At 43.0% G+C, this 16839-nt stretch overlaps 1 protein-coding gene across 1 annotated transcript; it reads right to left on the reverse strand.

Moving 5' to 3' along the window:
• Positions 1–5044: 5044 nt before the first annotated feature.
• On the reverse strand, positions 5045–16427 carry LOC100533527 (histone 3). Its single transcript, NM_001204495.1, is given in 3 exon segments — positions 5045–5942; positions 15288–15572; positions 16340–16427. Coding segments are annotated over 2 exon segments (411 nt in total). The 5' UTR covers positions 15570–15572; positions 16340–16427; the 3' UTR covers positions 5045–5813.
• Between the last annotated feature and the right edge of the window lie 412 nt (positions 16428–16839).

The raw sequence follows: 16839 nt of genomic DNA on the forward strand, positions 1-16839 counted from the left end.
AGAGAAGACAACAACATCCCCTGGTGTTACTGCGCCTTCAAAAAATCTTGGGTGATCTGTTCCAGGGTCTTTTCTATGGCAACTCTCTCTGCGTCATAGTTAGAGCTGTATGTTCCACATGGGCCAAATAGTTGGGTCTGCTTCTTCTCTCCAAGGTTGTTTTGATATATATTTGATGATGGATCCGTATCCAGTTTTGCGTGCAGCGTTTGTTGCCGACCCATCTGTGTATGCTTAAATTGGAGTTTCGGTATACGAGTCCACTGTCTCCAGGGTACTAGTTCTGAGGATTTCTTCTGGTGTGGTCTTGTCACAAGAAGGGTCTAGATGTCTCGTCCTTATTGTGATTTCTAGTGCCTGCCAATATGGAGGTTCGCAGCTGATGTTGGTGATTGGTTCTGTTCTCGGGTGGGTCAAACTCCTCAAGTACTTTTGTTGCTTCTCGCATGAAGGAGGTCTTCTGGATGCGCGTTCTTGGTTCCCACTCATCTGCCATTTTTCTGCTTTCGTTCGTGTCTTCTAGTCGCACAAATCTTTCGTAGGTTTTGAGTGTAGCACTCTTTCTTCTGAGGTCCAGTGGTTCTATGTTGGTGTGGATTTCGCAGGCGCTAGTAGGCATGGTCTTCATCGCACCAGAAACAACTGAGTGCTTGGTTCTGTACTCAGTCAAGCTGTGCCAGAGAGTCGAGAGCTTTGGCTGGTTATAGATTGTAGTGGTAGGGAGTAGTCAATCACAGATCTGACATAGGCCTACCCAAATAAAGTTGTCGGAGGGTTGCTTTGTCAGCTCCCCAGTTGAGTGATGAAAGGTGTTTCTGAAGGTTTAGTCTGGAGGTGGTTTTCTTGGTCAGCTCCCTAAGTGATCTCTGAGAGACAGCTTTCGGTCCAGTTGTACACCAAGGTACTTGGGATAGTCCTCATGTTTGATGGTGGTTCCATTGATCTTAAGGTTTACCTGACCTGCTGTAACCTTGTTTTTGAGGCTGAAGAGTCCAAAAACAGTCTTGTCTGAGTTCATCTCCATCTCTTCCATAGCTGGCAGTAGAACGAGATAGTAGTCAGGTCTGCGTTGATGGCTTGGTTCAGTGCTCTCATGTCACTTCCTTTGCTACAGACGAGCTAGTCGCCAGCGTAGAGTGCTTTCTGACAGGAGATGACACATGGCAAGTTGTTCATGAACAACAGGAAGAGGGTACAGCTGAGTGCTGACCCCTGTGGAAGGCCTTCCTCGAGTGTCCTCTGTGAAGAAATGTTGTCACATGATGTCATGATAGTTCTGCAAGAAAGAAAGTTCTTGATCAAGCTGTACACCCTTCCTGCTATCCCAAGCTTTTGCATTTTGTAGAAGTCCCTGTCTCCACACAGGGTCATACGCTTGCCTCAGGTCGATGAAGATGGCCACAAAATTGTCTTTATCTTGAAAATTGAAAGGCATCGCTGGTCTTTTGGGCAAATCTGATGAGGTGGTCCATAGTTCTTTTGCCTTTCCTGAATCCTGCCTGTGATGTGCTGATTGTGCCGGTGTTTTCCATCCACCAGTACAGTCTGTCGTTGACCATTCTCTCGACGACCTTACCAAGGCATGATGTTTAAGAGATTGGTCTATAGCTTGAAGGCTGACTTGCTGGTTTGTTCTTCTTCAGTATCGGTGTGATGTTTGCCTTCTTCCATTCTGTTGGGAGCTGTCCCTCATTCCAGGTCCTGTTGAAGAAGTCCAGGAGTATGGAGAGGGAAGAGTCTGTCACTGTCAGGTTGAGGATCATATCATTGGTGATCCGGTCTGGTCCTGAGGCCTTTCTCTTTTTACATTTTTTGAGGGTTGCCTTCAATTCCGTCAGAGTAAACTCCTTCTCAAACACCTGAGTTCAGATTGCTCAAATCTTATTGCTCATTTGCCATTGCTTCATCACAGTTCCACCTTTTAAGATACAGTAGAATCTTTATGAGGGAGGAAAACATACCATCATTGCTATCCTCAATTGGGCAAGTGTATCAGGACCCAAATAAAAATAAGTAGGCCTACTCTGGTCATCAATTACTTGAGGCTCCAGTCTAACAAAATCATGCAATTGTGGTGTTTGTTGTTTGTAAAATGTGCTAAAAAGATTGAAACAGACATACGAGAAAACAATAGATAAAACATAAGGGGTCTTTTTGGACCCCAAAGGTAAAAATAGGTATTTTCAATTAGTCCATGCCGGCTTTAGCACGGTCATCGGGAGAAAGCATAAGGGTGCTTAATTAAATCCGAAGAGTGCGAAGTAGACATAATACAGAGATTTTCAGGTAGAAAATTTCCCATGCTATTTCCCTTTGTTTGTAAGTAGGCCTATAGCGGTCTCGCAAAAGTGTGCACTGGTATTTTTACCCGCCATGGTAGTTTTTGTTTGCTGGTTTGTTTTTGTTTTGTGGTCGAATGGGAAATGAAAACTCAATTTAGACGGCCAGTCACGATACAGCACACTAGGCCTACACGCTGCCTGTGCGTACCACTGCCCGCTGTGCCACATTCATACCACCGCCTTCATCCCACCTCGCGCGTGATACACAATCAGGATTAATGGATAGCGAAGGTCAAAGGTGAAATCGCAGCCAGCCGCCCTTTCTCGTCTCCCCGACTTTGTATTTTTAAGTCTCTGTGTAACTTTGCCCTAGGCTAGATCCTATGTCCACGCACGCGGCTGTGTGCATCTCTCTGCCTTCCTCTCCGCCCGTGTGAGTGTGTGTCTCCATCACTGGCATTCTCTGTGTTTCTCTTAACACACTCCACTGCTGCAGTGTAGACTGTGTTCGAACTTCGATGGGTCATCGTTAAAGTATTGACTGTCTTGTAATGAAGCGTGCCTAAAGCCGAAGTTATCGTGCTTAAAGGCATGTAATTTATATAAAAAATTCGGTAAGAGCCGTTTAGCGTGCATAAGTCGGCGTGCTTATAGTTATAGCCGGCACGGACTGTCCTTCATGTCAGGGGGGTCCGCTTGGACCCCAAGTGACAGAAATTCCACTACAACAGCTATTAGAAGTTAGGGGGTTTGCCTGGACCCCAAGTGATAGAAATAGGAATATTTAGGTAGGGTATGAAATAGGGTTAAAGAAATGCAAGGAAAGTAAGAATTTGTGGACAAATCCAGCTGTACTTATTCATGGGTAGCTTCCTTTGCCAAAAGTACCCACGAACAGGGGTTTTGGCACCAACTTTCTCCTTGCCACCCTTAAACCACATCAGAAGAGCTTGGTTCACAGCATCTGCATCTGAGTCTCATCTTCTTTCGATCCAGAGCAAGGCAAACTTTCAGTTGGAGTATGCTACCACTATCTTTGTTGTGGTGTGAATCGACCATTGTGGAATGTCGAACTGTCGACAAATCTCCGTCAGTGGAGCTTGCTTTTTGTCAACAGCCTGGATTATTTCGTGTTTTATTTTGTCAATTGTCGGTAAAAGTAAAAGGGTCAGGAAAGAGTACGAGTCTGATTTCGGATGTTTCATTGAGAATTATCCAGTTATCCTTATACATGTAATACAGTTGTAGTATAAGTCTTAGATAATCCGGATTTTGCCCACCTCTAGTTGTAATTACACAAAAACCTAAAGTTTGCCATCATAACGAACACTCAGATTCAACAAAATTGAAGTTGAAGGTCAGGCCAAACGACTTCGTGAGTCCAAGCTCCACTGTAATTTAATTACATGTAGGCCTTCTATTTGTTAGCTTCTACATCATGCACGTGCAAGGTAAATGAAGTCTTGTTAGCTGTTAACTTCAGCTGAACAAGATGTTCATCAAAAAGTGGCTTTGGATACCGAGCAAAATAAAAGGATGACCAGTACATTTCCATTTACCAGTCAGCTGGGACATTTCAGTAACCCACAGCACTTTTTAAGGACCCCCAGGCGAGTGTTGAGTTCCTGCGTGCTGTCGGCATCGCTGACAGTTTACGACCCCACAGCGCCAGAAGAAAGATAGAGAGAAAGCGCCTCTGGTGTAAAGGTAAGGCGCTTCACTGTTGGCCACAGGAGACCCATGAATTCCCAGAAGGGGAGAATTTTTCTTGAGTACAGTATACATAATAGTAGGCCTACATGTTGTACATGTATCTGATCTTCAGTCTTTCTGTTGAGATGTTTCCCTCTCAACACGGGGTTGGCCCTTACACGAGTTACACAGGCAGGGTCATAATGATCTAAATTGTGTTAGTGGGGACGTAAACACCTACATTGGTGAAAAAATACAGTAGGCCACCGGTTCGGTAGGCCTACACATGCATGACCAAGAATGTCAATGACCCTGCAACCAAGCGGGGACTTCGGTGGTATGGCTTATGAATTGCTACAGGCTTCTCTCAGAGTCAGAGTCCTTGGACTGACCACACAACACCCATGTGAACCAGAGAAATGCTTTTATAAAAAAACACTCAACAGAACAACTTGCATGGACATGAACTTGCTACTAATGAATAAAAGCCCATCAATTACACCACAGTTGATTTTAGAAAGTTTTATGGCACTTGCAACAGTTTTAGTGTTAGTAGAGGTTTTACGGCCCTCAGTCACAAAGTGCACATGTATAAGGCTGACATGGTCAAATTTTAGTGTCATGTATGAAAGAATCAACTGCAGAATCTTTTGGCATGGCTAAAATAGTTTCAATTGAGAGAATGCACTGAGAAATGCAGGACATGGAAAAAAATCGCTTAGCCATGAAAGAGTAAAACTTTGTAATACCATACAGCCAGCTTGTGCCCACATGTGAAAAAGGAACGTTTAGTGTTTTACGGCACCTGCAACACAATAAGGCCATAAGTTCCAAAGATTAAAAGTGTTACAAGAGAGTAACAAACACAAAAAAAAAGGAAGGGAGATCAGGACGACATAGATCTATGTTTGTCGTAGGAAAGAAGAAGCAAATCACACCAGAACCAACCACCCACAGCCAAATAAGTTACCAAAGATTTAGAGGTGTTGCAAGAGAGTATCAAACAAAAAAGGAAGGGAGATCAGGACGACATAGAAACAGTGACAAAAATAAAAACAAAATGCCAAAAGTATTACTAAACCATTTATTACATTAATTTTATGACCAATTCAAATTCTGAGGTAACTTTTTTTTAAATCCATGAATTCACAAGATGAAGGATTTTTAATAAATTTCAGGCTAAATTGTGAGAATCTAATCCGCAAGCAAAGACTTTCCAAGAGAATGTAAGGAGTGATATCAAAATATATTTTAAAATGGATCAAGGAACTATTAGAAAATATCTTACGACTAAAGAAAAACATGATAAAAACACTTTTTTTTCTTCTTTTGAAAACAATGAAACACGCAAGAGTGACGATGTATAATGATTACTTATGATGATAAATAGAAAGATGTCAAATGGGAGGAAGAACAGGAGAGACAGAAACTTCTAAGAACGAGGAAAACGGAAATAAAAAAAAAGTATGAGAATATTGAGTAATAAAAAACAAAACGAAAATAAAACATGAACAAAAGCTGCTGCTGCGTTAATGGTCACCGTCAAGATTTAGTATTTTCCTTCCTGGCCACCTGACTGATTGATCACAACCATTGCTGCTGGAAAAGTTTATAATAAAATTGCTGTAATCATACTAGATAAATTTTTTCGTCATCTCTGGTGAACAGAATAATGCTGAATACAAAAGAAAATAAAAACGTTGCAATTGAATGGAACTGTTCTTGTGCTACCAAAACATTACCACACACATCCACGAATTTACTGACTTTCATCAAGTGAACAGGAAGCAAAATACTCCAGGTTTGTCCCAAACTGTCTTGGATATGAGATAAAAGATTTTATGCACGTTCTCCACGAATTCTCCTTGCCAACTGAATGTCCTTGGGCATAATTGTCACACGTTTAGCATGGATGGCGCAAAGGTTGGTATCCTCAAAAAGTCCCACAAGATAGGCCTCACTGGCTTCCTGCGAACAAGAAAGAAACAGGTGATTAGACTCAAACTGTAGTTTACAAGTGTTGTTTAAAGCTCTATCTGTGGATGTTTTTGTTTCTTTTAGTTAATGTTTTTACAGCACTTGCAACTCAAATAGGTCATACAGTCGACTCTGTCCAAATTGCTTCAGTTTACCTTTTTCTCAGGACCCATCAACTCTTCCATTACCGATCCCAATGTTTTAGTTGAACCTTGGATGACTTGATATTTTTTCACTCCCCCAATGATAACTAATCATCCATAGTCGATTATAAAGTGCCGGAGGCTAGAAATGTTACACGAAAAGAAAGTAACAAACCCATACAAAAAAGTAGGTAAGATATAAGGACAATGGATGTTTAATGCAGTGTGTCCAACAGCTGAAGCTGAAGAAAAAGTATGGAAGCAGGGTCCAGGGACAGCATCCAGGTGGTGTACTTTTTTACTTTATTTTGTCAATGTGTTTGTTGTTGATCTCAACAGAAGGGATAAGGATTCCTTCGCCAGGTGATCTACCTGCTCGTTTCCTCGGATGCCCACACCGCTAGGTATCAATGCGAACACCATACTTTTCCCGGTTTCAGTCAAGGCATGTATTTTGTGTTGTAGCCCAACTATTTTTGGGTGTAGGAGCGTGTAGTTTTGTAAGTGAGGTAATGCAAGACAGAGAGTCAGAAAGGATAAGGAAAGATTTGTTAGGAGAATTTTCTACGGAGTCCGGTGCCATGTCAATGGGAGTGGCCTCCGCAGAGAAAATGGAGGCTTCGGGATGGAGTCTCCTTTGCTGTGTACTGTTTGAAAAAAGGGCTGCGGCACCCACACCAGAGTCCGACTTGGGGCCATCTGTGAAGATAAGCTCCGCACCGGGGGTTTTTTTCTATAAGTTTTTTTTGTATTGTTTTAAGTGTTTTGGTGTTTGTGCTTGCTTTGTCGTGTGTGGTCAGCTGTAAGTCTACTTTTGCCTTCGTTGTCGTGTGGTCAGCTGAAAGTCTGTTTTTGCCCTGGTGAGGTGCCACAGAGGGAGATCAGGGAAAAGAAATTGTTGGATGTCTCGTTTTGAAAAATGTATGTTTTTTGGTCCTCAAGGACTCTGAAGCCGAAGGGTTTGACGAGTTTTTCATTGTTTTGGAATTTGTTTATGGTGTTTCAAGAGCTTCCAGCAGCTGATGTCATTTTTTGAGGATTTTCGGATCCAGGTTGAAGGGGGACGGAGCCCCCTTAGGTTTCGAGATTTTTTGGTTTCAAGGCATCCTAAGTGTGTCATTTCTGGCTATTCAAGCCTAAATTTTAACAAAAAAATAAGAGAGGAAAAAAAAATACCTTGCATACAAAATTTGTTGTGTTAATCCATATACAGTGGAGTTCACTTATAACGAGTCCTGAAACAACGAGAAGTCTGTTATAAAGACAGTATTCTAATACCCCGTTTTTTCCCTTCTTTATCTTTGTAAATAAAATACTGCTATTGCGCAATCAGATCGTCACGCGAGTCGTTTATAACGGAATATTGCTGCTGCTGTGCTCAGGCACAGACCAATTAAACATTATTATAAAACCTTGCCAGTTGAGAAAGTTGTCGGTGATCCAGCGAAACAAGGAATGGGAGAGCCCACGCGGACCAACAATGAAGGCCGGAGCGAATGAGTGGGGAGGGTGTGGCATGTGTAGACACAAGCAGAACGCATCGCGTGATAGGCCAGCCCAGATTATCTCGGCATACCGTGCCTCTCACTTCTCTGGTGCGGGATGGAGAGGTCACAATGCTGTGATAGATGGATGGAGTGATTGTATGACGTGCGCGAGCAAACGCAACGGGCCACAGTGTGTGGTGGGGTGGGGAACAACACTGCGGGCGAGTTAGCCTAGAGCCAGAAAGCCTTCTTTCTGATCGCCAAGGCCGATTTGTCAACATTGCTACTGCTAGAGAAAGAAACCTGATTCGATTTTTGATCAAGTAAGACCTTGAGATCATGTTGAACAAATCATAAGGAGAAATACAAAAAAGGAATAAACAGAATGCCAAATCATAGATTAGGTCTACTTTACTATTTCCCTTGAATTTATTATTGGATCCCTTGTAACGAGAATCCTGCTATAACGGAAATTTCGCACCGGTCCCCTCCCTCTCATTATAACAGGATTCCACTGTATAACAGAATAATTCAATTGGTGCCGGTACTTGTTTCATGAGTCTAAATAGATATATTGGCTGAAAGAAAACAAATGATTTAGTTATCAAAGACTTTGTCAGATATTCGCGATATTTAAGAGAATATATTCATTCATCAATGAACAAATGCCAGATGCACCCCCTTCACAGACGAGTTCCAAGCTTATTATCTTTAAAAAGAGGTCACCATTACGGAATCATCAATAGAACGAAATGGTCACGTGACCAGAAAATACCAATTTTAATGACTAAAAACAAATTGATTTAGATTTCACCATATTTTCAAGAAATTTAAGCTTCTTATCTTTCTATCCAAACCAGATTTACAACAATACTGGGTACTGAATTAATTACAGGACACTCTGAATGAGACCACCGGTTCGCATGTTTGCGATCTCGGCTTCAAGCCCTAGCTAGATCTAGGTCAGGCAAAGGTTGATGACTTTATGAAGAACTATGTTATGTAACACTATAACAATCTAATAAACAAAATCAACTTACCGCATATCTCCTGAATATCCCTATCCATTATTGGAAGCACAATGCAGCCCTTGATATGCACTTATCATATGTATGTGAATAGAGCGTAATCGAAAATAGGTAGTGCACGTAAATAATTCTTCGCCATTGCTGAATCAAGCGCGTCGCCAGAGATGGGACCAGCATGTGTGTTTACAAAAACAAGCGGCACTAAACGGCTGCCAGACCAATCGTAGTGATTGTTGCACATGATTCCCTTGATATGTTCTACTTTTGAGTGGTCCAGGGTTCTTTCGACCAATCATTGGTCAGACTTGGAGATTTCCATTCCAAAAATAGGTTCCAAAACTCCCGATATTTCTGGGCCAACAACTAACTTTAGTAACAAGTGCTTGGTACCCGGTGAAAGTTTATTCAAAGCTCGTTCTTGCACTTTTTGTTTCATGACGATAGCAGTTATAGGCGCGTAGCGCGAAGGCTTTTTGTGAAGCACCCTAAATTTTTGTCGCCGCGGCCGGCATGAAAATGGATGCGGAAAACGCATTCCCGTGCATTTTGGTGACCTTTTTAAATAGCTTACTATACAATATCTCATTCCGTACCGTCCTCAATAGTTTGATTTTAGCTAAAAACAACAGTTGAACTGACTTAGTTCAAAACGGGGTGAAGATTGGTGTCAAATTATGAGAAGAGTTATAGTTGATTAAAAATGACCAAATTTGGAGCTTCCTACATGCTTTCAACTGCGTAGAGGCGGGGGTTTGTGGTACCTATTTATAGTGACAGCCATCTTGTCTGACGGAAGTGGCTATTCTCACCCGGGGTGAGAATAAAAATACGATCGACCTCTCACCGCGGGTGAGACTATTCTCACCCAGTGTGAAACAAGACCTGTTTTTCTTAATTTCAGAATACTGTCTATCGGTGTGGATGATCAAATTGGTAAAAGCCAAGAAAAAATGACGTTATAGCACAAAAGTAAGATAATTTGATCGTCTACAAAGATGCTATGGCTATTTCACTTTTCGAATCGAACTGAACTAGGCGGGTCGCCATTTTGTTTTGCCCGGAAGTTCTCGCAAGATCTACTCCTCCCCTCTCTTTCTGAATACTGTCTATCGGTGTGGACGATCAAATTGACCAAAACAAAGTTTTAAAACACAAAAATAATTTAATTAGGTTGTCTACAAAGATGCTAATGCTATTTAACTTTTCGAATCGAGTCGAACTACGCGGGTCGCCATTTTGTTTTGTTCGGAAGTTCTCACGCTAGGCCTACTCCTCTCTCTCTTCACTGCCCACAGACAAAATTGCACGCTTTTAGGCAAACAGTAGTGATTGAACGTTTGTTCACAGCACAGAATTCTACAATTCTGTTATCACAGTGTAGAATTCTGTGGTTCAAGGTGAACACTACACTGGTTGGCCAAGGGTAACTATAACGGTGAACGCACACCGGGTGAGAATAGCCAAAAGACTCGCCTGCGCTATTCTCACCAGGTGGCCTTGTCTGACGTCATTGAGGGATTGCCAATTTGTCATTCATGGTGGCAACACGACCTGCTGACTCGCATTACATCTAGTAGATCTACATGTATTTTCTTTGCAATTTGCAGAACTGTTCGGTTCGGTCGTCTGTGATAGTGCAGCACCCTTCTGCATAGATTGATTCTGATGCTGTACACTACGTAAACTGAGAGGAAGAAGACAGAAAAGGCCTACGTCAATTTGCATAGGCTACGAAAGCAAGTTCAAACAAAGTTAAACGACGCAGAGTAAATGATCGACTGTTTCCAGACCTGCCACTCTATGAAATCTAAAAATCAGGATTTGAGTTAAAAAATCAGGATCTGGTGGAAAAAAATCGGGACCAACGGCAAATCAGTCATAAGGGGTACTGGGGTGTCCTGGTTCCCTTCTATGATGCAAGTATGCAAGACAAACTTTTGCAGGAATAATTTCACGTTTGGGCCTCTTAATAGAGGGAAAACTGAAAGACAGCATTACTCGAGTCGGAGTTGGATAGACTGGGGGAGCGCAGGTTGCAGTAAAGCTGAAACTCGTAGTCTTGAAAATAGCTGACACATAACTCGAATCATCCATGCAAAAAGCCTGCGTTTTCATACAGTAACAACGTTTGACTTCCATCGCATATATATACACTCAAGGCACCCCCCCCCCCCCCCAGAAAAAAAAACTGCCAAGGTTGTTCATTTTTTTTTTCTTATTCCTTTACTTGTCCTCAATACATCAGACCTGCCACTCTATGAAACCTCAAAATCAGGATCTCAGGGAGAAAAAAATCGGGATTTGGTGAAAAAAAATTGGGAATAACAACAAATCACCAAGGTGACTGCCAAAGCTGACTTACTTACAATTTTTCCAGGGGTGTCCACGCGAATGCGTGATTGAAACAATTTTACTAACGGGTCCGACGAACTGCGCGTTCACACAAAACACTCGAATGAGCGACAGTCGTTCTACTTCTAGGATAACGACGGCGGCCGACCGACCAAATGTACCAACAAATCTCTTATCCCTCATAATGCGTTCAGACCTAGGTTCAGACTAAAGCAACGACAACGGCCGTATGTTAGTCAGCGCAGTTATATTTCAATGTGTAAGGGTTAGATTAGAACAACTGTCGCTCATCCAAGTGTTTGATGTGAATGCGCAGTTACCAGACCTCGGACAAGGCTTGTTTTGAAAGTAACAGAGGAACTACGAATATTATCGATTATATTTTGTATGTCCCAAATTGTAACAGTTACCAGGCTATCATTGGAGAATTTTGAGTACGGCAAAAATCACACACAACTTGGGGCGAGTCAACTACTAAATGCGGCATCGATATTTTGTAAATAGAAGGACTTCCGTAACGAGCGACCACCCCATCAAACACAATAAAGAAGAGGAGGCCTAGACCTAACCCTACCCTTACCCCAAGCCCTCAATTCTGCTGTCTCATAGTGGCTGCTCGTTACGGAATTCCTCCCCAGGAAATAGTGCTCTGAGTTCCTACTGACAAAAAGTTCAACGGATGCTTCCCGCGATAAAGGAGCAGACATTTTAGAAAAAATCCAGCACAACAGCAGACTGGGACAAAAATCAGGATACCCGCGATCGAAATCGGGATGCTTGAGATTTGGGGCAAAAAAATCGGTATATCCCGACTAAATCGGGATGCGTGCCAGGTCTGAATACATGTATCTCAGCACACACTTTAAGCCAAAGTGTCATAACAATACCCCCACCCCCCTCCCGTCCACACTGGTTAAGTCCAGAAAAACACCTCGACCAATGCAAATGAACTTTGTTGACTCCGACAGCCAACATTCCCCGACACACGTACGAGGTCATGTCACATGATGCGAATGAGCGTTTGAACGTTCCACTGACAGGTCTTGATGACGGGCCCGACTAACCAGAACTCAGGCGAAGCTTGCTTTTAAAGCAACAGCAGAACAACGAATAGATTTTTCTTAGGCCTATGTCACAATTGTTACAGTAATCAGGACACCATCGGATACTTCTGGGTTATAAAAGCAAAAGTAGATCTTGAGCGTATCCATCATGTCGGAATTCAAAATTGAGAATACGTCGGTTTTAGTTGAAATAACAATAATGTGCGCGATCTACTCGATTCGGCATAGATGCTTTAGAAAGTAGCGTTTCAAGTTCCTGCCGATAAAAATCGGGAAAGATTAAAGAATACCGGACCACTCATATATATATATACAGTATTGCGCGAGAATGTGGGGTGGGTGGGACGGGTGGTTGGGGTTGAGGAGGGGGTGGGTCCCCCCCCCTGACAAAGTAAGACAAGGCCTAAGAATTGGACGCAACGACAAAAAATCAGGATACTGGCGATCGAAATCGGGAAAATCGGGATGCTTGAGATTTGGGCGAAAAAATCAGGATGAGGGGCAGGTCCGCTGTTTCTATCCAGATTGTTTCTATTAGTTTTGTAGGTACAAGAAATTAAGCACTTTCAGAGACTGGACCCAATAGGACGCCGAGTTGCAAATGGAGTAGAACTACAAATGGCGGATTTCACGGTAAGGATATGAGAGATAACGGTAAGATTGTACTTTACCGGACCACCGGTCGGAACTACTTTCGCTGTGGCGCCTAGTGGCCCGCTGTTCTTCGTTTCCGAGCTCCCCTACTCAGTTTTCTACGTCCTCACTCTTCAACTGCCAGCAATCGACTGCCATCTCTTACCGGGTTTTTCAGTCATCAGGACCGTGCCACTGTGCCCTTTGACCCATGACCCTGACACCTTGAGGCTAATTGGTCAATCTAATCACGTGGTCCACTATTCTTATTTGCTCGCGACTGCTGGCTTGGCCTAGGCCCTAGGCCTACTCCTGGTCCGGCAAAGTACAATGGAGGGCTAGAGATGCGCACGAGAGCTCATTTGCATAATTGCAACCCCATTGGCCCTGCTCACGACTTATCATGCTATTGTTTATATGTGTGTGTGTGAGTGTCTTTAAATTATTGTTGCCAGGGGGGCAAGCCCCCACTGTTGGTATGATACACGGTGGTCCACCAAAGTTAAATCCCCTGCCCACTCTCAACCACCACCTCTCGCTCACCTCGCCGCTGACTTCGCTGTGCGTGCGCGAAGTCGCCCGCGGAACTACCTTTTGTCCGCACGCCGAGTACTATGAGTGCGTAGTTAGGCTAGGCGTGCGTAGTAATCACGGGCCGAGATGGGTGGTCCGGTAAAGTAATCACGGGCCGAGACAACACAGGGTTTATTTTTTAAATAAAATTCTCCTGTTGCACTGTTTTGTGTTCAATTTGTGTTGTTTTGATTGTTTATGGGCCCAATAAACAGGTGAATAAAAAGCAAGTGTTGACTTTGTTTAATTCTGTATAATAAACGAAAGTGGCTATTCTCACCCGCCCGGAAGTTCTCGCAAGATCTACTCCTCCCCTCTTCTCTCTCTCTCTCTTTCTGAATACTGTCTATCGGTGTGGACGATCAAATTGACCAAAACAAAGTTAAAAAATGATGTTAAAACACAAAAGTAAATTAATTTGGTTGTCTACAAAGATGCTACGGCTATTTAACTTTTCTAATCGAGCCGAACTACGCGGGTCGCCATTTTGTTTTGACCGGAAGTTTTCGCGCTACTCCTCTCTGTCTCTCCACTGCCCACATACAAAATTGTACGCTTTTAGTAGGCTACAGTTGTAATGGAACGTTTGTTCACGGCACAGAATTCTACAATTTTTGTGTTATCACAGTGTAGAATTCTGTGGTTTAGGGTGAACGCAAAATTTGTTGGCCTAAATCTAGGCTATAACGGTGAACGCGCACAGGGTGAGAATAGCCAAAAGACTAGCCTAGCCTGCACTATTCTCATCCCGGGTGAGAATAGAGGTGGCCTTTTAAAATTCATCTTTGAAAGACCTTTCCATTGATACAAAATACACAACCTTTTGAAAAAGTTCAAAATCCTGAAAAAAATTGGGATGGGAAACCTGTGGGTCCTCACCGTGAAATCCGCCAAATGTAGATCTACTGGGTAAGATTGAAGAATACCGGACATGCGGACTGACTTTGCCTAAAGAATTCATGATCTTCCAAAGTTTTTATATCTCTCAATGGAGAATCTCAGACCGGTAGATCTATTTATTAAAATTTTGTTGGGCACAAAATTCTACAATTTTTCTGTTATCACAGTGTAGAATTCTGTGGTTTAGGGTGAACGCGCACCGGGTGAGAATTTACCCCCATAACTATAACCCCCGTCCGCAAAATTAAGGGCAGGAGGTCTCTTCGGTAAGATTGTACTTTACCGGACCACCGGTCGGAACTACTTTCGCTGTGGCGCCCCTGGTGCCTAGTGGTCCGCTGTTCTTCGTTTCAGAGCTCCCCTACTCACTCTCCTACGTCCTCACTCTTCAACTGCCAGCAATCGACTGCCGTCTCTTACCGGGTTTTTCAGTCATCACGACCGTGCCACTGTGCCCTTTGACTCATGACCCTGACACCTTGAGGCTAATTGGTCAATCTAATCACGTGGTCCACTATTCTTATTTGCTCGCGACTCTGCTGGCTTGGCCTAGGCCCTAGGCCTACTCCTGGTCCGGCAAAGTACAATGGAGGGCTAGAGATGCGCACGAGAGCTCATTTGCATAATTGCAACCCCATTGGCCCTGCTCACGACTTATCATGCTATTGTTTATATGTGTGTGTGTGAGTGTCTTTAAATTATTGTTACCAGGGGGGCTAGCCCCCCTGAAACCCCCCCATTGATATGTAAACACGACTGTCCGCTCATGTTATTGTTTTGCATTTTTGTGTGTTTTCTTTATTATAGTTTCCAGGGGGGCAAGCCCCCCTGAACCCCCACACCCCACTGTTGGTAAGATACACGGTGGTCCACCAAAGTTAAATCCCCTGTCCACTCTCAACCACCACCACCTCTCGCTCACCTCGCCTCGCCAGTCGCCGCTGACTTCGCTGTGCGTGCGCGAAGTCGCCCGCGGAACTACCTTTTGTCCGCACGCAGAGTACTATGAGTGCGTAGTTAGGCTAGGCGTGCGTAGTAATCACGGGCCGAGACGGGTGGTCCGGTAAAGTACAATCCAGCCGTCTCTTCTTACAACAAACAATAAAGAGACGAAATATATGCAATAGGCCTAAATTATTTTTTTTTTTAAACACACCTGAAGAGCACCAATAGCAGCACTCTGGAAACGCAGATCTGTCTTAAAATCCTGAGCAATTTCTCTGACCAATCTCTGGAATGGGAGTTTTCTGATCAGGAGCTCAGTTGACTTTTGGTATCTGCGAATTTCTCTGAGGGCGACAGTTCCAGGCCTGTAACGGTGAGGTTTCTTCACACCACCTGTGGAAGGAGCACTTTTCCTAGCCGCTTTAGTAGCCAGCTGTTTCCTGGGAGCTTTACCTCCAGTAGATTTACGGGCAGTCTGCTTTGTACGAGCCATTGTCTGAAATAAATGAACAGTAGATATTAAAAGCACTCCTACAATTGCAATTTAAGGGCAGTCTGCTTTGTACGAGTCATTGTCTGAAATAGATAAATAGCAGATATTAAAAGCACTGCTGCAATTGCAAAGCAAATTCAATCAGGGTATTGAAATCAAACTTGTCAGAAAAGAATATCACTAGAGTCTAGTTCCCAAGGGCCAAGTCCAAATCTCCCAAAGCCAAAAGAAGTTTCAATTCTGTTCAATTTTCTGTAGCAATTCTCGGTCAGATCCAGATCTAGATTTTAGAATCTAATATTTCAATTGTTTTAAACAAGTGACCAGTGGGTTTTCAGGGGTGACTTTCATAAACATGGGGGCTGACTGAACTTGTTACTGAATTTGAGTCATGCTCATTCTCCCGCCAGATTTGTTTTGGTTTGAAAAAAATGTGCTTTCATGACATGTTATTCAGCCTCATTTCGCAATTCATGAGTAGAGACTTCCACATCTGGATCTAGTTCACACAATTTTAGCCTCAGCCAAACACCACAGCAGGGTAGAATCTAGACTTGGAGAAACACGGCCTGAAAATGCTAGTTTTCAGAATGTAAACACAAGCAAAAAATAACCTTTTCAGTCAAGGAAGATCATGTCTCGATGCCTTGCTTGAGAGTCAGTTCGGTGACCTACTTTGAACTTTCTTGACATGGTCTTCCCTTTATCTGACAACAATATCTAAAATAAATAACAAATCAGTTAAAATGAAAATCATAACACAAGCTCACCTTTCAAATGTAACGATCCTCAACCGAAAAATATTCAATGTGAAAACGTCGAACAACCTTCCTCCTTTAGCTCTGGCTGATGATTCCCTTGCTTTTTCGCAATGCAATATGGGTACAGCGGACATTAGATATTTTGTATAAAATGGAATATCATTGGTGCACTGGCCAGCACAAAGAAAATCGGTTTGATTGGTTAACAATATGCAGTTTTCATTGGACAATCATAGAAATAATCCAGGGTTACCATTGGTACAAAATACAGCATTACCATTGGCTACCTGCAGTATAATTCTATTTTTATCTACACAGTAATGGTTTAAAATAGATTTTCACCATTCGGCCAAAGACCGTGTGGCCATTCCGCTCTCTTTCTCTCTCTCTCTCTCTCTCTCTCACTCTCTCTCTCTCTCTCTCTCGTCGTTCTCCCTCTTTCTCACCCCCCTTCTCTCTCTCTCCATCCCTCTTTCTTTCTCCCCTCTCTTCTCTTTCTCCCCCCTCTT

The sequence above is a fragment of the Aplysia californica genome, unplaced genomic scaffold, assembly GCF_000002075.1.
Source record: "Aplysia californica isolate F4 #8 unplaced genomic scaffold, AplCal3.0 scaffold00526, whole genome shotgun sequence".
NCBI classification, from domain to species: domain Eukaryota; kingdom Metazoa; phylum Mollusca; class Gastropoda; order Aplysiida; family Aplysiidae; genus Aplysia; species Aplysia californica.